General features: G+C 41.1%; 1 protein-coding gene across 1 annotated transcript in view; it reads left to right on the forward strand.

The window, feature by feature from the left end:
• The window catches only part of CACNG8 (calcium voltage-gated channel auxiliary subunit gamma 8), a 124,144-nt gene that overhangs the window by 65,724 nt on the left and 34,758 nt on the right, over window positions 1–23,662 (forward strand). Inside the window, exons 2-3 of the mRNA XM_075276798.1 lie at window positions 7,423–7,982; window positions 17,333–17,416. Of these exons, the coding sequence (XP_075132899.1) occupies window positions 7,760–7,982; window positions 17,333–17,416 (307 nt within the window). The 5' untranslated portion in view covers window positions 7,423–7,759. The remainder of the gene's footprint in view (window positions 1–7,422; window positions 7,983–17,332; window positions 17,417–23,662) is intronic.

Here is a 23,662-nt window from a genome sequence, read left to right on the forward strand (position 1 = left end):
AAACTACATTGGGCAGTCAGGGAAGGATTCCCTGTCAGTGCAGACGTAATTGGAGCAGATCGTAGCTGTATCTAACAGCTAAGACCTGCTCCATAAACCCCCATCGGAGGGGTCTCCGATGTTTTTTTTTAACCCCTTCAGTTCCGTGATCAAACATGATCACTGAAGTGGTTCCGTGATGGTGCCGCGGCAGGCACCCCCTGCGGCAGGATCAGGGGGTTCCAATATGCAAAACATGCAGTCTGGGGTCTGGCCAGTGACCTCAGACTGCCTGAGCCCCTCCGTTACCTGGTTGATCCTGCCGGGTACTAAAGGAAGTCAAGCGATGCCTCTGTTATAAAGCCCCAAAAATCCCCTTTTTTCTATGTAAAAAAACCCTAAAAATTTATAAAACAATGCATATTTGGTATCATCATGACCGTAACAATCTGTACAATAAAACTGAAATAATATTTAATGTATACGGTAAACGTCAGAAAACCCCCCCGGAAAAAACCCGCCGGAATTAGTGATTTTTCGCCATCTCACCTTAGAAAATATACTATAAAAAGTGATCAAAAAGTCATCTACACTCCACAACAGTACCAATAAAAAGCGCAGGTTGTCCCGCAAAAAATAAACCCCAAGCAAACATTGTCAACCGAAAAATAAAAATGTTACGCCTCTCAGAAGATGGCGATGCAAAAAACACTGATTTATGTCCCCAAATGTGTTTTTGTTCTGCAGAATTATTATCGCATAAAAAAATAACATAAATGAGGTATCGCCGTAACCGTACCGACCCGCAGAATAAAGGCCACATGTTACTTATACTGTACGCTGCATGGCGAAAAATTTAAAAGGTAAAATGCAATGCCAGAACTGATTTTATTTTTTTAAATCCAGCAAAAAAGGAGTTAATAAAATGTATTCAGTAGATTATAGGCACCCAAAAATGGTGTCATTACAAAATACATCGCATCCCACAAACAACAAGCCCTTATATGGCCGCATCACCAGAAAAATAAAGAAAATATATCTTATACAATGTGAAGACAAAAACCCGCAAAAATCGCCAAATCATTAGAACACAACTGGCTGCGGCAGGAAGGGAATGTATAAACTGTGTGAGAATATATCAGGGGACACCCCAGATTTAGAGCTTATGAGGATACAGACACCAGAAATGACCCCCAAAGTGACCCCCAGAGTGACTCCCCCAATCATAGGAGCTACTGGGACATAGTAGGGAATTTGGTGTTCCCAATGTCCTCCGCACAGCTTACATACAGTCCTATGAAAAAGTTTGGGCACCCCTATTAATCTTAATCATTTTTTGTTCTAAATATTTTGGTGTTTGCAACAGCCATTTCAGTTTGATATATCTAATAACTGATGGACACAGTAATATTTCAGGATTGAAATGAGGTTTATTGTACTAACAGAAAATGTGCAATATGCATTAAACCAAAATTTGACCGGTGCAAAAGTATGGGCACCCTTATCATTTTATTGATTTGAATTCCCCTAACTACTTTTTACTGACTTACTGAAGCACAAAATTGGTTTTGTAACCTCAGTGAGCTTTGAACTTCATAGTCAGATGTATCCAATCATAAGAAAAGGTATTTAAGGTGGCCAATTGCAAGTTGATCTCCTATTTGAATCTCCTCTGAAGAGTGGCATCATGGGCTACTCAAAACAACTCTCAAATGATCTGAAAACAAAGATTGTTCAACATAGTTGTTCAGGGGAAGGATACAAAAAGTTGTCTCAGAGATTTAACCTGTCAGTTTCCACTGTGAGTAGGAGAAGGGACCAGCCTCGCGGAGGACAGGCAGAAAATCAGCGCTCACCCAGTTTATTTGGAAAATGGAAGGCAACTTTATTTGGCACCACGCGTTCCGGGCAAACAGCCCTTTTTCAAGTGCAATAACAATCTTAAAAAATGAATGTTCACAATTACATTTGACATATTAAACAAAAACTCCAGACAAAAATTTCCAAAAATTTACATCAACTTCATAAAAGTATAAAAGAGCATATAACAGAACCTCTTGTCAAAATACATTGTATAAAAATTCTTTGCAACAAGACGAATCAATGAAATAAATACATAAATAGATTAATAAATAAACTAAAAAACTAAAAAATGATGTAAGGTACAAGACCCTCATCCATATAGTTAAAAATATATACAGGCACATATGCCAAGAAGTTGAACTCCCAACATCACTACTCCTATGTGACCTGATAAACATAGTACATGTCTCCAATTAATTAGAACCATACTGCTGTTAGACAAAAATAGCCTATTTACCTATGTTCAGACACAACAAATTCATGGATAAAACCGGTATATTGAAGAGAGACAGACTTACCCCGCCACTGTGGACAGTTTGCTCATTCTATTAGGGCATATTCAGGTTTATAAAGGGCTGAAGGCCATGATGTGTATGGCAGGAAAGGACGTCACGCGCCAAACCGCCGATGCACATGTTGTCGGGAGCCGCGTGTTCGCGGCGTCCGGAATAATACATATGCGCATGCGCGAAGATTGATTCAAGGCGCATGCGCATTAAACCATAGGACCGTTCGTCCCATAACATTGGAGGTTGAACAACCTCGAACGAGGAGTGTTACCCGCTGAATCGAGGGGCAGTGTAAACATGGAAATAATCGCTGACCAAGTCAGATTATGGAGGAAATACACAGTAGCTGATGTTATTTGCAACATATATAAGCATATGTGGCTCCCAAAGCTCCATGTTGACAAATATGAAAGTGAAATATGTAGAACCATATGATGATGGATATACTATATTATACTATACTATACTTTCCACTGTGAGGAACATAGTAAGGAAATGGAAGACCACAGGGACAGTTCTTGTTAAGCCCAGAAGTGGCAGGCCAAGAAAAATATCAGAAAGGCAGAGAAGAAGAATGGTGAGAACAGTCAAGGACAATCCACAGACCACCTCCAAAGAGCTACAGCATCATCTTGCTGCAGATGGTGTCACTGTGCATCGGTCAACTATACAGCGCACTTTGCACAAATTGAAGCTGTATGGGAGAGTGATGAGAAAGAAGCCGTTTCTGCACGTACGCCACAAATAGAGTTGCCTGAGGTATGAAAAAGCACATTTGGACAAGGCAGCTTCATTTTGGAAACAAAAATTGAGTTGTTTGGTTATAAAAAAATGTGTTATGCATGGCGTCCAAAAAGAAACAGCATTCCAAGAAAAACACATGCTACCCACTGTAAAATTTGGTGGAGGTTCCATCATGCTTTGGGGCTGTGTGGCCAATGCCGGCATCGGGAATCTTGTTAAAGTTGAGAGTCGCATGGATTCCACTCAGTATCAGCAGATTCTTGAGAATAATGTTCAAGAATCAGTGACGAAGTTGAAGTTACGCCAGGGATGGATATTTCAGCAAGACAATGATCCAAAACACTGCTCCAAATCCTCAGGCATTCATGCAGAGGAACAATTACAATGTTCTGGAATGGCCATCCCAGTCCCCAGACCTGAATATCATTGAACATCTGTGGGATGATTGGAAGCGGGCTGTCCATGCTCGGCGACCATCTAACTTAACTGAACTTGAATTGTTTGTCCAAAATACCTTTATCCAGGATCCAGGAACTGATTAAAAGCTACAGGAAGCGACTAGAGGCTGTTATCTTTGCAAAAGGAGGATCTACTAAATATTAATGTCACTTTTCTGTTGAGGTGCCCATACTTTTGCACCGGTCAAATTTTGGTTTAATGCATATTGCACATTTTCTGTTAGTACAATAAACCTCATTTCAATCCTGAAATATTACTGTGTCCATCAGTTATTAGATATATCAAACTGAAATGGCTGTTATAAACACCAAAATATTTAGAACTAAAAATGATTAAGATTAATAGGGGTGCCCAAACTTTTTCATAGGACTGTATTTCCTCTTCGCCATTCGCTTTGCAGTCACATCCGGGATACTAATACTCACTACACCCCCTGATAAATTCTTTGAGGGGTGCAGCTTTCAAAATGGGGTCACTCCTTTGGGGAACCCACTTTTCTGTTACCTTACAGGCTCTACAAACATGCCATGGCGTCCAGATACCAAACATCTGAATCTGTACTCCAAAAGCCACATAGCGCTCCTTCCCTTTTGCGCCCTACTGTGTGCCCAAACTGCAGTTTATGCCACATGTATGACACTGGTGTACCTGGGATACCGTATGTTATTTCATATGTGGGTATAAACTGATATTAGGGCACAGCCGGACACAAAAGGGAAGAGGGGTTATTGGGTTTTTGGAGCACAGACGGTTTGGTTTTTGGATACCATGACACTTTTGCTGAGCTGAAACGCCAGTAAAGTGGAATCCCCTGATATGTGACCTTATATTGGAAACTACACCCCTGAAGGATGTATCCAGGGGTACAAAGAGCATTTTTAACCCCCAACTGTTGCTATAACTTATTATTCATAAATGAATACGAAGCTAATTGTGAAAGGTGAAAATGACCATTTTTCCAGGAATACGTCATTTTAGTGCGTAATATGTTGTGTCTGCCTTGTATCAGAGATGAACGCTCTAAAAGCAGTTGTGCCCGGGATACCCGCTTACCAGTTTTTGGAGTGTGTATTTCTGCTGACATAAGTTGGGCACAACATATTAGGCACTAAAATGGCGAATCTCTGGAAAAATTTTATTTTTAACTTCTCATTATCAGCTGCAATTTCATTTCTGGAAACTAAATAAATGCAACACTCAAGGGTTAAAAACGCTCGCTACACCGTCTGATAAATCCCATCAGTGGGGTAGTGTCCAAAATAGGGTGACATGTCTGCGGATTCCACTTTATTGACAATTCTGGGGCTTTGCAAAAGTGACGTCCAAAAACCAAACTGTGCTCCAAAAAACAAAATAGTGCTCCTTCCCTTCTGTGCCCGGCTGTGCCCAAACAGCTGATTCTACCCACATATGGCATTAAGTCCGTTATCCCGGGTACACCAGTGTCATACATGTGGGCATACAGTGCCATTTGGATACACAGCAGGGCGCAGATGTGAAGGAGCGATATGTGCTTTTGGAGTGCAGATTTAGATTGTTGATGTTTGGACACCATGTCACATTTGCAGAGACCCTAAAATTGCCCTTACAAAATGGGGTCAATTCTTGGGGAATTCCAGTTTACTGGCACCTCCAGGGCTCTGCAAAAACATCATGGCGCCCAGAGGGCCCCTCTAAATCTGTACCCCAAAAGCTAAAAAGCGGAGTGCTCCTTCCCTTCTGGGCCCTGCTGTGTGCCCAAGCAGCAGTTTACACCCACATATATAATTTTTTGTCCCTCGGGATGGCCCCTTAATAGTTTTAGGAGTTCAGGTCTCTGACAACACAAAGTGGGTGCAACATATTGGACATCGAAATGGCATATTTCTTTCAAAATTTCAAATGTTATTTTGTACATTAATTTTTGGGAAGCATTTTTAGGCTCAAAATGATAATACACCTTGATACATTCTTTGATGGGTGTAGTTATTAAAATGGGGTCAATTTGAGGTGTTTCCATTGTATTGGTACTTTAGGGGCTCTGCAAATGTGACTTAGCACCAGAAAACTATTCCAGCCACATCTGCCCTCCAAAACACAAATAGTGCTCTTTCCATTCTGAGCCCCTCTATGTACCCATGCAGCAGATTATGGCCACATATGGGGTATTGCCATGTTCAGGAGAAATTGTGTAACAAACTGTGGGGGGCTTTTTCTCTTTTAACCCCTTGTGAAAATGAAAACTTTGGGGATAAAGGGACATTTTAGTAATTTTTAACCTACACATCCTAAAGTTAGTAAAATCTGTGAAACGGCTATAGGGTCAAAATAGTCACTAAACTAGGGGTCTAGTTTATAAGATGGGGTCATTTATTGGGGTTTTCAATTGTTTTGGTAACTCAAATCTTGTTTGAATGTGCATTGAGCCTAAAATATCTGCAAGCAAAATTTGTGTCTTGAAATCCAGTTGGTGCTCCCATCTTTTTGGGCCCTACTGTGCGTCCGTACATAGAATTAAGGCCACAAAGTGTACATTTTTGAACACAGGAGAAATTAGGTCATTATTTTGGGGTGTTTTTCTTCATTTTCATGCCTTGTGTGCAAAAAAACTGCCTTTAATACGGATGCCTAATACTGTTACAGAATTATTCACTGATAAAGTCACACAGGGCAAATTTCCAAAATTTGGCTTGGTCATTAAGGTCCAAAACAGGCTGGTCACTAAGGGGTTATTGCTAATGCTCTATGATTAGCTCTCCATTAGCGATAACACAAGCAGCCAGAAGTAGACACAAGTGCATACGGGGACTTTACTTACCTTGTAAACTGTTTAATGTGCAAAATGTTCAGTCCAGTGTGAACAGAACGCTGTTTACAGACCTTTGAGGAGGCTGTGAAAAAAAACAGTACCTACCATCTCCTTTCAATGTGTGAAGAGTGAACAGACCCTTCTCCATTCACTGTGAAATCATCTTGATTTTATAATGGTATCTATGAATGGAACTTCCCTAGTAATAGGGAGTGAAAAGCAAAATAACTAGGGTAGAGCCGCAGAGTGGCAGGAATTTTGGAAAGATTTTTCATGCAGAAAACAGCAACATTTTAAATAAAGTGCATTACATTTTTGGTCATAATCACCTGCTCATTAAATGAGTCTAAATTGTCTGTAAAGTTAGTGACCATTTAAGTAAATGTAATAGTGTTTGTTCTTAGACAGGTTTCTGAGATGGCACAATATAAGAAACAGTGAAATGCAGTTATAAGGATGCTGGCACAGTATAGGGAGAAGATATCAGCTTTGCTGAATGACTAGCTGCAGACACTGCATGCAGCATGGCTGAAAGACTGAGATGGGAGAACCTGTTTAATTTTTTGTAGTTGTTTATAAAATATTAATATAGTACATTAATTTCATTAATGTTTTATGAATTTATAGTTAATACCTTTTTGTTGATTTAATGTTTGATACCAAGGTATATTTATCAAATGGCATCCCACTTATTAAAACTGACAGGGCACATCTGTGAAGTGAAAACCATTTCTGGTGACTACCTCTTGAAGCTCATCAAGAGAATGCCAAGAGTGTGCAAAGCAGTAATCAAAGCAAGAGGTGGCTACTTTGAAGAACCTAGAATATAAGACATATTTTCAGTTGTTTCACACTTTTTTGATAAGTATATAATTCCACATGTTAATTCATAGTTTTGATGCCTTCAGTGTGAATTTACAATTTTCAGTCATGAAAATACAGAAAACTCTATGAATGAGAAGGTGTGTCCAAACTTTTGGTCTGTACTGTATGTCTACTTCAAAGACCATACATCAACATTTTGAATGTAGGCGGATCAACTGTGTACAATGACAATATTTCTTTCTATGTCCCATACAGGTCCTAGTGATGCAACAGGAATATCTTAAAATTTGACACTGAAACATACGGATCTGAGCCTAGACAGTCAATGGAACACAACTTGAGGCTTTTTGAAAAGATAGTCCTGAGCGATTCAGTGGCTTTTCTTGTCCTTTGGCAAAAGCATTTGAGCTCCTTCTGACATTGAAGGCCTAAGGGAAAAGAAGACCAGAAGAAGGTAGTACCAACCAAAGAGCACAACTTTGACCAAAGAAGAAGACGCTGATCTTCTTCTACTCAAAACTAATTCTTGTGTGAATTGGGAACCAACCGATCTGTCACCCTGGAGTCGTGGAAGAGGTGGAATGAGGGCAGAATGGTGTGGTGTGAGAAAGGGGTTCAGATTCTTCTGACTACGGTAGGAGCTTTTGCTGCATTTGGGCTCATGACAATTGCAATAGGAACAGATTACTGGCTGTATGCCAGAGCCTTCATTTGTAATACCACTAATATATCAAGTGAAGAAACACCACAGAAAGATAAGAAAGACCCTGGAGGATTGACGCATTCTGGTCTCTGGAGAATTTGCTGCTTGGAAGGTAGTATTATTTCCCTTTCTATTGGTGTGTAACTTAGAGAGTTGTTATCACACTGTTATCTTAAACATACCATGAAACATACTGTATTTTAGTGTAAAGCAGCATTGATTGATTATTCACTGATCCTTGTTATTGAGTTATGGCAAACCTAGTAAGATACAGCACACAATAACCAATGCTTCATTTTGCTAAGTGAAATCACCAGCGTCCAAACCGCATTGCTGCATGCGGCTGTTTCTTAAAGGGGTTGTCCCATCTTAAGAATCCTATCTATAATGGTAGCTTATGTAAACTCAAGAGACTTTTCCTAAATATATTGCTTTAGAAATACTGCTTTGTTTGCCTGCTATGTGAACTTATTCCTCCCATTGTGTACAGAGAGTTGCTATAATCACAGACCTGTGAGATAGGACAAGTGATGGCTTACGTACTCAGTGCCAGCAGGACAAAGAGCTCATCTAATTGCAATTTGCTGATACACAGAGTCGGACATGCAGTACTCTGTGTCCGATTTTAAAAAAACGGTTTCGCGGCAGAGAGCATAAAACACTCACCACCACTCACAGCCGGACCCGGTCTGACAAAATGTGTTATAAAAAGGAACTCCTTTTATTTTCTAAAATAAGAATTTATTTTTGTTTTGCTTGCTGTGAGATGGGTTAGACTATTATTACCGTATTTTTCGGACTATAAGACGCACCTAGGTTTTAGAGGAGGAAAATAGGGGAAAAAAATTTTGAAGCAAAAACTGGTAAAATATTTAATATATGGGAGTTGTAGTTTTGCAACAGCTGCAAGGCCACATTGACAGGTGACCCTGCAGCTGTACGGGGATGTATAGGGCGTTTTTTTTGCGGGGCCAGCTGTACTTTTTAGTTATACCATTTTGGGGGATATCTATTGCTTAGATCACCTTGTATTGAAAAAAAAAACAGGAGATGATTTAGAACTTTTATTTATTTCATATTTTTAAAGCTTTTTTTTTTTTTTTTTTTTACTATTTTATTCCCCCCCGGGGGCTTGAGCCTGCGGTCGCTTGATCGCAAGTCCCATAGACGGCAATACAACTGTATTGCCGTCTATGGGACATTCTGTCTATTAGTATTACGGCTGGTCATAGAGACCAGCCGCAATACTAATACAGCAGTGACAGGCCTGGGAGCCTCATTAGGCTCCCGGCTGTCACCCGAACAGGTCGGCTCCTGCGATATCGCCGCGCAGGAGCTGGCCTGCAACCTCACAGGTACGGGGCCGGTGGGGACCGGCCCCGGGGGAGAAGGGGCCACGGATACTGACCCGGCATCCGCTGTACTAGAGAGGCGGATGCCGGGGAGGGATAGACGCCAGGGCCTGAGACATCGCTGCCCTGCCCTGCATGAAGCCAGCGGCGGGGGGACGGAGGAGCGGAATAGCATCACTCCTCCCGCTGCTGGCTTCATGCAGGGCAGAGGAGCGATGTCTCAGGCCCCGGCACCTGTAATGGCGTCTATCACTTGCCGGCTTCCGCCTCTCTATTACAGCGGGTGCCAGGCGCCACCTTCAGAACAAAATTTTGGGGGAAAAAAGTGCGTCTTATAGTCCGAAAAATACGGTATGTATTTTAATCCTTCTTAAGTATTACACCATCAGTTTCCTTTAAAAACTCCCAATTTGATTTAGATTTACAATCATTGCAAATTTTTGCTGTGTAATCTCTTTAAAGGGATCCTATCATTAAAACTCATTTCTTTCTGGGTACCATGTAGGAATAGCCTTAAGAAAACTATTCGTCTTCTACTTTGAGATGTCTTCTCCACTGCACCATTCGGTATATAATCCGGTTTTTGTCGGTATGCAAATGAGTTATCTCGCAGCACTGGGGGTGGGTCCCAGCACTCAAACAGCACTGGGGGTGTCCCCAATGCTGTGAGAGAACTCTCGAGCGCAGCCTCCATCTTCTTCAGGAATGGGTCTTCGCGTCTTCTTCCGACCACTACAATAATGTGTAAGTGGCCATTTTCTTGTGACCAGTGGGCATGTGCAGTCGGCTTTGCCCTAGGCCCAAGGCCTAGAAGTTTGAAGCTAACCCCTGGAAGAAGACGTTTCAAGACACTGTTCCTGAAGAAGATGGAGGTGGCGCTGGAGAGTTCTCTTGCAGCATTGGGGACGCCCCCAGTGCTGTTTGAGCACTGGGGACCTCCCCCAGTGCTGCAAGAGAACTCATTTGCATACCGGCGAAAAATGGGATTTTAACCGATGGAGAAGACATCTAAAGGTAGAAGACGAATAGCCTTTCTTAAGGCTATTCCTACGTGATAGGCAGAAAAAATTCAGCTTAAATGATAGGATCCCTTTAACTGAGGTGATGCAATCATTGATAGCACCAAGTCAGGTGGGATTCATTAAAGGGAGATCTGCTGGAACCAATGAACACTGGATACTGCTGGCACTTGATGTGATGAGAAACAGTTTGGAGGGTTCGCCTGCAACGGTCACCCTCAATGCTGAAAGTGCATTTGATAAGGTCATATGGGGTGGCTGGAGCAGGTGTTAGCAATAATGAGCTTTAAGAGCCCCTTTTGTTCTTACATCATCACATTACACAGGAATCGGACAGCCTGGATACACACTACGGGTCATCTATTAAATTCCTGTCGCTTGCCACCCCAACTTTTTAATTTAAGCCTGGAAACCCTTTTCAGACACCTGAAATGCTCCCAAACCTTCAGAGGCATTAAGGTGGGGGTATTTTACAGACAGATTTTTTCGTGAATGATATATTGTTGTTTAAGTCTCACTCCTGAGAAGACCTGGCCAAGGTTAGTTGTTTTTTTATGGTGCAGCCTCAGAAATCAAATTAGATATACCAAAATGTGAGGTATTCTTTCTTGTGCCCTCTAGGCCAGCTTCATCCAGATTGACTGACCTGCTAGGGATGCCAGTGACCATACAAAGGATAAAATATTTGTGAATTAAGTAGGACATACTTCAGACTCAATTTTTCACCTTAATTAGCCTCCACTTTACACTAAAACAACCTCGGTGCTAAGACATGGGCATGACCTCCCCCTCTACCTGTTGGGCAGAAACCATCTATACAGGATGATGAGCTTCCCAAACTCTTGTATTTCCCGTAGACCTTCCCCATATTAGTAAAACATAAAGATGAATTGCAACTTTCCAATGTGATTACACTTTTCCTCTGGATGGGAAGGAAACAAAGAATTCATGCCCACAAACTGATGGTACCTAAGGAGGTTGGAGGTATAAATATGGCAAATATAAGAGTGTATAACTTAACTTATATAGCTAGGCACATATGTGATTGGCTGAAAGGCACCACTTTTTACTCAGATTATCATTTGGAGAAGGAATTTGTTTACCTATGGAGCATGGAATGCATCCTTCATGATCCCTGTAAACTCTCCCCATACAGGTAAAGATTATGGGGATAATGTCACTCCTTAAGGAGAAACCACCTTTTCAGGCGTGTGGAGACTTATACAGCCATAGTTGCTCCACTGCATCTTGGGAGACAGAATTGCATATTCTTCCCATGTTCCTAATTGATTTGGTTATAACCCCGCATTATGCGGTAAAGACTTCTGGGAAAGTCGGGCATGATGTTCAGGGTGCTTCCCATAGAGGGCAGCATAACAGAGGCACTGTCTCCCTGTTTACATCTTGGGACACAGATTTGCATATTCTTCCCATACAGGTAAATACATTCCTAATACGTACAGACACGATAGCTTCGTGGAAGGCAATACACAAAAGTTACATCTTCCACACGCTATTTCCAAACATTTGCTGCTTTGGTCAACTCCAGGCTTTCCACAGGGTACAGTTAATAAACTCTTTCATTAATGGCAGGAAGTATTTTTTTTTTTTTTTTTTTCTCTGTCCTGCGCAAGAGAACTATAGGACAGGAGACAACATCCGGTTAGGTGTTCCTTATGTAGAGCAGTTTTGAATGACATGTGGAGGGACACTTTTATGTTATGCATAGGTCTATCTACACATTCAACCTACCTCCTACACCTTTGAACCCAAACTGGCTCATACACTGCCTAAATTGCCAGAAATGGAGCGCTGATCTATTTCCTGAATTGTGATCATGTGCCAAAGTCCAGACTGTTTGGGAACAAGTGAAGAATTATTTCTCTCCATTTGGGTATATCTCTTTCATTACTATGAGGGGACAGGGAAGAGGGGAAATTCCAAACAATCCCTCCCTAGACTGTTCCATGTTATGTTCGTAGTGGAGTGCTCACTATTACGGTTTTGGACCAACCATAACTACCCTCAGTGTCACTTCTTATCGATGAAATTAAATGCTTTATGAATATTGAGAGACTTAACATTGAACAGGGGCCACACGGTGGCTCAGTGGTTAGCACAGCAGCCTTGCCGCGCTGGAGTCCTGGTGTTCAAATGCCGCCAAGGGCAAAAAACCATCTGCAAGGAGTTTGTATGTTCTCCCCGTGTTTGCATGGATTTCCATCCCATATTCCAAAAAAGACATACTGATAGGGAAAAATGTACATTGTGAGCTCTATATAGGGCTCACAATCTACAAAAAAGAGAGTTTGAACATAGAAAGTCTCCTGCTATAGTTTTATTTGCACTAATACCATGGGTCCAAACTATAATAAACCATATGACTTCGGGCTACTCCTGCAGGTTTTATCCAATTGGTCTCCTAGTATCCACCCTTTAACTCTGTATTGGGATCAGTTTCTGCAGGACAGCTTCCATTGTGTACAATGGTGCTAAGTAGCAGTACCAGTGCCCAGCCATTATATCATGAAGTCAACTGCTTCCGGCTCGATTTTGTGTATAATACGGGGACCGGATGTACCCTTGAATAGCTTATCTGGCTGCCCCCCTCTAATCAGATATTAATGGCGTATTCAAAGGATAGCCCATAAATAAAAATTCCTGGCCAGCCCCCAAAGTAATCAACATATATGGGGTTGATGGAGCAGAGAGGCCTGGGGCTACATGTTTCTACCTCCTGTCCCTCCCAATCAATTGCATGTTTTAATGCTGTAACTGCAGTATGGCCAAGAGTTTCTCAACTGCCAATTTACAAAAAATATCACTTTTCTTTCCACACTCCCTTTTTCTTCCCTAACTAAAAGCAAGCCTAGAGCTGGGTCTAGCCCCTTACTCCTCTCATTCTCCTCACTGCAATCTGATGTGCACTGAGTGGGTGACAACTAAATAATTTGTTTAATTGAACTGGTGTAATCAGCATAATGGTACAGTATACCAGAAATATGTGTTGCTTTTTTTTTTTTTTTTAAAGCAGGGTTTATTCAGATAGTATAAGTAAGGTGCAGTATTTTATCACAGTTACGCTAGATTCACACCTGCATTCGGGTTTCCGTTCAGGGGGTTCACTTGGAGACCCCCCAAACAAAATATCTACTCTGCATAAAAAAACATTTACCTTCGGAAACCTGCAGACCCAATAGATTATAATGGAGTTCATTGAGTTTCGGACCAAAAAGGGCAAAAAATGCAGAGAGAAAAGCACTGCTTGCAGTACTTTTCTCTCTGCGTTTTTCTATCAGAATGAGGAACAGGATCCCCCAGCGGAGAGCAGGCGCAGGTGTGAACCTTGCCTTACCAGAAAATGGCTTAAAAATTAATATTGTTTGGTTAGGAACTCAAATTTCTCATTAAATAAATTCATCAGGATATCACTGCATGCTAGCAAAAGGCTGTAATTCACATCCCCATCCCTACTAGGTGGTGACACATAGACATACAGTATATAGGATACAGTAGCATATATTTGTGTTAATTTATCATAAAATCATTTTGTTTTCTTTTTAAAAAATTGCTTAACTAGTGATATACACATCTCAAGATGTGCAAGACAGATAAAGGAGAAACCTGAAAAGTGACAAATAATCCACTCCCCCCCACACCAGATTGATACTGAGAAAGGCCTTATCTGGCACATGCTGACACCTGGAATGAGTGAAAGCAGTGTCACACATACGTATGGTTATCATGTCACCTTTGTGTAGCCCTTGAAATGCCAATAAAGTGGAATCCCTCATTTTTGCAAGCTACCCCCCTCAAGACATTTATTAAGTGGCATAGCTAGCATTTTTAACCCTTAACTATTGCATTCATTTAGTTTCCAGAAATGAAAACACATCTGATAACACTTTACTGGCATTTCAGGGGTTGTGCAAAAGTGTTATTGCATCCATCCAAACTGTTTAAGGCTTGGTTCACACATCAGTATGCCATCCGTCCGTTTGAATTCAGTTTGACACTTAAAAATGGCCTGATACACATACTGATTGTATACTGACACCTTTTTATGCGGATAGCAAAGGCTGTGCGTCCCCTAGAGGACAGATAAGGGGATTAAAAGTAGAAAATTGTAAACAGAGTAGAGATAAGGAGGACATAAGGACATTTATTAAATTGACCCCATTTTGAAATTTGCACCTTCAAAGAATTTTTCAAGGGATACAGATAGCATTCATTTTCCCAGCTATGAATGCACCAGCTATTCTCAGCCAAATTCTCTGCTATTTTCCCAGTATCTTCTGCAAGTGGGGAGGGCATCACTCTGAAGGTCAGTTCTGGTGTATTTTCCCTCATAAATTCAAAATCTGAGGTGTACCCTGATATAGTATATGCTCGCACAGCATACATACTCCCTTTCTGCTGTAACCAGTTTTATTCTTAAGATTTTGTGATTTGATTTTTTTTATTGTACAAGCAAAAGTATTTTTTTATTAATACTATTTTTTGCTTTTGATCACTTTTTATTCCACATTTTTTGAGGTGAGATGGCAAAAAATGCTACTTCTAGCATTTAACATGTGGATTAACTAATGTTTTATTTTTTTGTACAGTTTGTTATGAACATGAACTATATTATGTTCTATTCTGTTCTGGTTTTTTTTTTGTTTTATATTTAAAAAATATTTTATATGGAAAAAAGGGCATTTTTGAGGGAGTTATTTATTTTTTATTTTAACAGAAGTATTGGAGTTATAACACCCATTGGGTGGATCAGGTGCAAGGGAAACCCCTTAGATACCATAGTCAGATTGATCACAACATCTATGGATATGGAATTAACACCATAATCAAAGTTCAGCTCCAATGGTGGGTGTTACTGGCGAGTGTTAGCTATTTCTTACAGCTGACACCTGCTCTCGATGGCAGCTGCTTGGCTTTTTGGGTGGATGCCATTACCATGATATCATGATATTACATCATAGTGCAGGAAAAGAGTAACCTGCTGGAGTATGACATCTTATCACAGAAGATATCTTCCTACTGTCAGAAGAGCAGCCCTCAATGTCATCACCATGCTGCAAGGAATTCCCTCCCTGAGAGTACAAGTTCATGGAAGAGTACAGATGGGGGACAAGTCAGCATTCCTTGCAGGCCAGTGATGACTTCAAGGTCCACCCTTCTGATAGTGTGGAATTATTGATGCCAAAATGAACAGCACGGATATCTTCAACGCCGGGGCTCATCGCAGGAAAGCTGACAGTGCAGTGACTGCAACGCACTTTTGGCTTTCTGGTGGCATATAATACTGTACATCTATATGGACGTGAAAGGTCCTCTTTAATCAATTGCAGGAGTTTGGGTTAACTTTGTTACAACTGTATAAAGAAAGGGGAGTACTTGTGAGACTTCTAGCAAATTAGCTATGTATGAGTTGTTACTTACATTTTCTCATGCCTGTACATGTGTATATATCTGTGTCCGGAGATGGCCAGCTTTTCAAGACAATATTATTTGTCTATTTTCTGTCAATGAGTGGTAAGTTTTATTTTGTTAGTAAAATATTTCATTGAGTTGGCTATATGTATTTGTATGGAACTTCCATTAAAATTCAAACTAAGTTAAAGGGATCGTATCATTAAAATGCAATTTTTTTGTGACTAACATGTAAGAATAGCCTTAAGAAACGCTATTCTTATCCTACCTTTAGATGTCTTCTCCGCGCCACCGTTCAGTAAAAATCTCGTTTTTGTCAGTATGCAAATGAGTTCTCTTTCAGCACTGGGGTGTCCCCAATGCTGCGAGAGAACTCTCCAGCGCCGCCTCCATCTTCTTCAGGAACGGCCTCTTCACACGTCTTCTTCCGACGCTGGGGGTCAAACTTCTAGGCTTCGGGCAGAGCCGACTGCGCATGCTTGCGGCCACAAACAAAAATGGCCGCTTTTACAGTAAGTAAGCGGCCATTTTCTTGTAGCCTGTGGGCATGCACAGTCAGCTCTGCCCAAGGCCTAGAAATTTGACCCCCAGCGCCGTAACAAGACACGTGAAGAGGCCGTTCCTGAAGAAGACGGAGGCGGCACTGGAGAGTTCTCTCGCAGCATTGTGGACACCCCCAGTGCTGTTTGAGTGCTGGGGCCCACCCCCAGTGCTGCGAGAGAATTAATTTGCATACCGACGAAAACCAGGATTTCTACTGAACGGCAGTGCAGAGAAGACATCTAAAGGTAGGAAAAGAATAGCCTTTCTTAAGGCTATTCCTACGTGTTAGTCACAAAAAATTGTGTTTTAATGATAAGATCCCTTTAAGTAAAGGGAGTCTGTTAGCAAGAAAATCACTATCAAACTAGGACACTTTGTAGAGCTGCTTCTACACTTTTAAAGATGCTTTTCTCATTCTGCATTGCAGCTCCATTTTCATGAAAATCAAAATTTTATTCTTATACAATTTGGCTGAAATGGGATTTAGGCTTGGACCCCACATGATGGAAAGCTGTTATTTTACAGTCACAGCAAAGTAGATAGGATTTTAATGAATCCCATCCCCTTTTTCCAGAAAAATATGAGCAGCAGACTCCCTGCGATTTCCAAAACCAGTTCGGAGTTTGGAAACCGCACCATGTCAATTATATCTACGGAAATGCAGTCGGTTTCCCATTTGAAATCTGTATGGATTTTCTGTGAAGTGCTGTGGGAAAAACCGAGATTCGTTGCCGCGGCAATTTTTCAATAACACTTTTTTGCTGCGGGATGCTACTTGGCGCCCCAGCCTTAAGGGGATTTTTTTCTCCTTCTGAGGATTAATTCTTGGTCTAGATACCTACCTAAAGCCCTATCAGATAATAAGAATGAAATTTCTTATTTTCATGAAAATAGAGCTACAATGTAGAATAAGAAAGTCATCTTTAGAAAGAGTAGAAGCAGCTCTAGAAATTCCTTTTAATTTACTACCAATTTTTCTGCTAACAGACTGCCTTCAAGTTTGGGCAGCTCTATACAATTGTATATGCACTCAACTGTTACATTCTTTAGATTTATTGCCTTTGTTGTATATATGACAGTTTTTGTCTAATAACCTTTATAATTTTACTCATACTTAGGCCAAAAAAGAGGGGTGTGTGTAAAAATAAATCACTTCCCAGAAGACACTGATTATGATCACGACAGTGCTGAATATCTTCTACGTAAGTACTTTTATTGGTGCTTGTAAGTAAGTAGCTATTTACAGTGCTGGCCAAAAGTATTGGCACCCCTGCAATTCTGTCAGATAATACTCATTTTCTTCCAGAAAATGATTGCAATCACAAATCCTCTGGTATTATTATCTTCATTTAATTTGTCTTCAATGAAAAACCACAAAAAGAATTGTCAAAAAGCCAAATTGGATATAATTCCACAGCAAACATAAAAAAGGGGGTGGACAAAAGTATTGGCACTGTTTGAAAAATCATGTGATGCTTCTCTAATTTGTGTAATTAACAGCAACTGTTACTTACCTGAGGCACCTAACAGGTGATGGCAATAACTAAATCACACTTACAGCCAGTTGAAATGGATTAAAGTTGACTCAACCTCTGTCCTGTGTCCTTGTGTGTACCACATTGAGCATGGAGAAAAGAAAGAAGACCAAAGAACTGTCTGAGGAATTGAGAAGCAAAATTGTTAGGAAGCATGAGCAATCTCAAGGCTACAAGTCCATCTCCAAAGACCTGAATGTTCCTGTGTCTACCGTGAGCAGTGTCATCAAGAAGTTTAAAGCCCATGGCACTGTGGCTAACCTCCCTAGATGTGGATGGAAAAGAAAAATTGACGAGAGATTTCAACGCAAAATTGTGCGGATGGTGGATAAAGAACCTCGACTAACATCCAAACAAGTTCAAGCTGCCCTGCAGTCCGAGGGTACAACAGTGTCAACCCGTACTATCCGTCGGTGTCTGAATGAAAAGGGACTGTATGGTAGGATACCCAGGAAAACCCCACTTCTTACCCAGAGACATAAAAAAGCCAGGCTGGAGTTTGCCAAAACTTACCTGAGAAAGCCAAAAAAATGTTTTGGAAGAATGTTCTCTGGTCAGATGAGACAAAAGTAGAGCTTTTTGGGAAAAGGCATCAACAAAGAGTTTGCAGGAAAAAAAAAAGGCCTTCAAAGAAAAGAACACAGTCCCTACAGTCAAACATGACAGAGGTTCCCTGATGTTTTTGGGTTGCTTTGCTGCCTCTGGCACTGGACTGCTTGACCGTGTGCATGGCATTCTGAAGTCTGAATTTTGCAGCATAATGTAGGGCCCAGTGTGAGAAAGCTGGGTCTCCCTCAGAGGTCATGGGTCTTCCAGCAGGACAATGACCCAAAACACAATTCAAAAAGCACTAGAAAATGGTTTGAGAGAAAGCACTGGAGACTTCTAAAGTGGCCAGCAATGAGTCCAGATCTGAATCCCATAGAACACCTGTGGAGAGATCTCAAAATGGCAGTTTGGAGAAGGCCCCCTTCAAATCTCAGGGACCTGGAGCAATTTGCCAAAGAAGAATGGTCTAAAATTCCAGCAGCGCATTGTAAGAAACTCATTGCTGAAGATTACGGTTGTTCGCAGTTATTTTGTATAAAGGTTGTGCTACCAAGTATTAGGCTGAGGGGGCCAGTACTTTTGTCCGGCCCATTTTTGGAGTTTTGTGTAAAATGATCAATTATTTGACTTTTTTTCTCTTTTGTGTCTTTTCATTGCAAGCAAAATAAATGAAGATATTAATACCAAAGAGTTTGTGCTTGCAATCATTTTCTGGAAGAAAACGAGTATTATCTGACAGAATTGCAGGGGTGCCAATACTTTTGGTCAACACTGTATGTGGTTAACTGTGCTATCTATACTTGTATAAAACCACTGCTATATTATTGCTATAGACAGATATTCCAGAGTAATTTCACTAGTTTCTAGCAACTAATTTTAATAATCCCAAGATTTGGCAGCTGATGGCAGCTTTGGAAGTACTTAGGAATTTATCAACGGCCATACTCACGAAAACTATCATACAAAATAAAAATTTTGCACCTTTTGACCATTTTGCTGCTGCTCTTGTTACTTTGCTGCTACATGAAAAATGGATTGGGGCTATCAGAGGGTTATGACCTCCATGGCACCATAGAGATACTATCATTTACACCAGATATGTGATTGCATTGTAAAATAGTAAGTCAAGGGGCCACACGGTGGCTCAGTGGTTAGCACTGCAGCCTTTCAGCACTGGGGTCTTGATGTTCAAATCCCACCAAGGGCAAAAAACCATCTGCAAAGAGTTTGAATGTTCTCCCTGTGTTTGCATGGATTTCTATCCTATGTTCAAAAAAAAATAAAAAAAGACATACTGATAGAGAAAAAAAAAAAGTACATTGTGGGCTCACAATCTTCATTTAAAAAAAAATAGTCAAAGCGATGCAATGTTTTGAAGTGTAAATGAAAAATGATAAGTGACAGCACCCCTCAAAAGTGAAGATCCTTTCCACCATGGCAAGGTAAGGGGGATACTTACTATGCCAACTGAAATTACAACAGTGCTGCATTTTATGTACAGTAATATACACATATTGAAAAATCTTTATCTCTAGCAAGGAATTCTGCCCTACAGAATAAAGAATCTGGAACTTTATATAAATACAGTCATGACCGTAAGTGTTGGCACCCTTGAAATTTTTCCAGGAAATGAAGTATTTCTCTCAGAAAACTATTGCTAGGAAAACACATTGTTAGGAACCTAATGCAACAATAATCACTGTAAGCCTTGGGCAAATAGAATCCCCAAGCACTGAGGTTAAAACAGTCCTGAGTGTGCTACGCTATCCTCACCATAGCCGAAGTGGCCCCGGAGTTCTTCGCCAGAGCTCCTAATGGTGGAGTTGGACTTGGTAAAAGTCCAGGGCCCATTTCTGCAGCTGCTCACAGAGTGCCGCACACCCAGGGAACCCCAAGTAGGAGGACCCAGAAAAATACAGACACTAACCTCAGTGAATAATGTTCAGGAGAACAGGTCAGCTCAGAGGAACAGACCTACAGGGCAAGTAGGCAATCCAGGGGAGACAAAGCTGGATCCAGAGGAAACCAAGACGTAGTCAAACAAGCCGAGTTGGTGCACAGGAGGTCACGTAGTAGTAGAAGGGAGAGGCAGAAGCGTAGTCAGGAGTGCCAAGTCATACGCAGGAAGTTTGCGGAGTAGCCAAATCAGTATCCAGATAAGGAAGGTCAGGAGGAAGCTAGAGGTCATGCACAGGAGGTTAGGAAGGTGCCAAATCAGTAGATCATGAAGGAGAGGTCTGTAAAGCAAGCCAGGTCATACACATACAGAGTATATAGGAGAAGCAGAGACAAGAGACAGGCAGGGAGAAAACTAGGGAGCTGATGCTGCTGAAAAAACGAATAACCAGCCAGAGGCTAGAATGAGGCCTAAATAGCCTCTGGCCCGCCGCTGACCTCTCCGACCCTGGAAGTGCTGGTCCCGGCACTGGGGGAAAACTGGAACCTCTGCAACTCAAGCGGAGGCTTCCGGCCCATCCCGCCCTGGGGCCAGCTGCGCCATTCCGGCGCTGGACACGGAGCGGGTTGGGAGCCTCTGCGCAGCACAGTGGAGGCCCGAGCCCGTTCTAACACACATGTTTATTTCCTTTGTGTGTATTGGAACAGCACAAAAGAAAACAAAGAAAAAAATTTCATGAAAGACTCCAAAAATGGGCCGGACAAAGCTACTAGCAACATCAACTTAAAGGGGTTTTCTGGGATAAAAAGGCATTTTTACCTTAAACTAAACACCCCCATCCCATATACTTTATAAATCACTTTTATTATCCAAAGTGAATATTTACCATGATTGCTGGTGTGGTCACTGTGACTCTCCATCTCACCGCTTACTATATTTTCACTCTCTCTCCTCCCGTCCCAAGCCCTCCCTTCCCATCCCCTCTCTTCCTGACCTCTCCGATCACTACACTCCTCCCATCCCCAGCCCTTCCTCCCCATCCCTTCAATTCTTGTCCCCTCCCCTTAGCCCTCGCCTCCCATCTCTTCACTTCCCGTCTCATCCCCGAACTACACCAGACCCAGCATACTTACCTTTACTTCCTGCCGTCTCCTGTCAGGTTGCGTCATTAGCAACTCACACACAGACTATTGTGCATGTGTGAGGCAGCTAGCTAGGGAAAAAGGGAGGGGGACAGTGAGAGGAAAGTGTGGTTAGCTAGTTAGGGGATAACTAGTATTCTAATGATGGCTGCTGATGGTGTAATGGGCAGGCTAGCTAAGGAAACAAGGAGGGGGGAGTGTGTGAGAAAGGGAGGAGGTCAGTTAGTGATAGAGGGAGGAGAATTGAGGCATCCTGGAATTTGTAGGAAACACAGAAGATGAAGTTTTGAATGTATACAAATGCAGAGGATGCAATGCACTCACTGAGAACCCCAGAAATCACTTAAAACACTGCTAAAAATATTTGGTGGCATGGATTAACCCATTAATAGCACTAACAGACCTTTTTTTGCCTGAAAAACCCTTTTAATATTTTGTTTCACATCCTTTGGAAAAAATAACTGAAATCAGTTTCTTCTTATAACCATAAACAAGCTTCTTACACTTCTCAACTGAAATTTTGGAACAGTCTTCTTTTGCAAACTGCTCCAGATCTCTCATATTTTAAGGGTTTCTTCTCCCAAATAAATTTAAGATCTCTCCACAGCTGTTCAATGGAATTTAGAACCAGACTTATTGCTGACCACTTCAGTACTTTCCAGGACTTTGTTTTCATCCATTTCTGGGTGCCTTTTGAAGTATATGTGGGGTTCATTGTCCTTCTGGAAGATCCATGACCTAGAATGCAAACCCAGCTTGCTGACACTGGGCCCTATATTGAGACCTAATATCCTTTGGTAATCTTCAGCTTTCATGATGCCTTGCACACAGTCAAGGCAACCAATGCCAGAGGCAGTAAAATAACCCCAAAACATCTTTGAATCTCCATCATATTTTCCATCATATTGTTGGTAGTGTGTTGTTTTCTTTTGTAGGCCCCATTCCATTTTCAGTAAACAGTAGAATGATGTGCTTTACCAACAGCTCTTGGTCTCATCTCACAAGATGTTTGCCAAGAAGGATTTTGGCTTACTCATGTATGTTTTGGCAAACTGAGGTCTAGCTTTATGTCTCTGTGTGGGATCCTCCTGGGTCTTCTGCCATAGCATTTTATTTTATTGAAATGTCAACAGTTTTTGCTGACACCCTGAGCCTGCAGGACAACTTGAATTTCTTTGGAACAAGATTGGGGCTCCTTATCCACCATCTGGACTATCCTGAGTTACAATTTTTCATCAATTTTTCTCTTCCATCCACGTCCAGGGAAATTAGCTACAGTGCTATGGGTTGTAAACGTCTTTATTATGTTGCATACAGTGGATAAAGGAACATTAAGAACCTGGAAATGAACTTGTAACCTTGAGATTGTTGATATTTTCCCACAATGTTGGTTCTAAAGTCCTCAGACAGTTCTCTTCTCCTTTTTTCTTTTCTCCATGCTTAGTGTGGCACATATAGACACACAATGAGATCGAGTCAATTTCTCTCCTTTTTATCTGATTTCAGTTGTGATTTTTATATTGCCCACACCTGTTACTTGCCACGGTGAATTTTAACGAACATCACTTGTGTATATTAAAACATGTAACTGTAATAATTTTCTAGGAGAAATATTTCATTTTCTGCAAAAAATTCAGGGGCACCTACAATAACGACTGTATTCTGTAAACTTAGTGTAGCCTACGGAATCATTTTGAGACATGCTCTTTTGGTACAGTGCTGTATTTGCCTCCTTGTAGAGTGATTTTCTTTTTTTTCACATTTGACACAAGGTAATGTTTCAGAATATCAAACAAGTTTGCATATCACACAAAGATAACATGAGTAATTACAAAAAGCAGTTTATAAATGATGACTTAATTTATTAAAGGAAAAAAGTTCAATGCCGCTAGCCACACCCAGTTCTAGAACTGTTGAATCAAAAGTCACTGAAATAGAACCTGACGATATGTAGTAGGCTAAAGATCTCAAAATGCAACACATTATGTGCCAATCTGAAGAAATTCAAGAACAGTTGAGAAACAAAGTCATTGTTATTTATCAGTTTGGAACTCCAGCGAACAGAGCGCTCATGGCATCTGCATCTCAAAAACATCTCCAGAATCTTTCCTTTCATTACTATGGAAACATTACATTATTTTTTATCTGATTCACTCTCAATGTGACTACTGTAACTCTCTTCTAATCCATCTTTCCCTTACTAAACTCTCCCCTCTACAATCTATTCTGACTGCAGCGGCCAGGCTCATCTATCAGTCTAGACGCTACAGTGTTGCCTCTGGTCTGTGTCAGTCACTATCACTGGCTGCCTATTCAATATAGAAT

Source organism: Leptodactylus fuscus, chromosome 6 (genome assembly GCF_031893055.1).
Source record: "Leptodactylus fuscus isolate aLepFus1 chromosome 6, aLepFus1.hap2, whole genome shotgun sequence".
NCBI lineage: Eukaryota > Metazoa > Chordata > Amphibia > Anura > Leptodactylidae > Leptodactylus > Leptodactylus fuscus.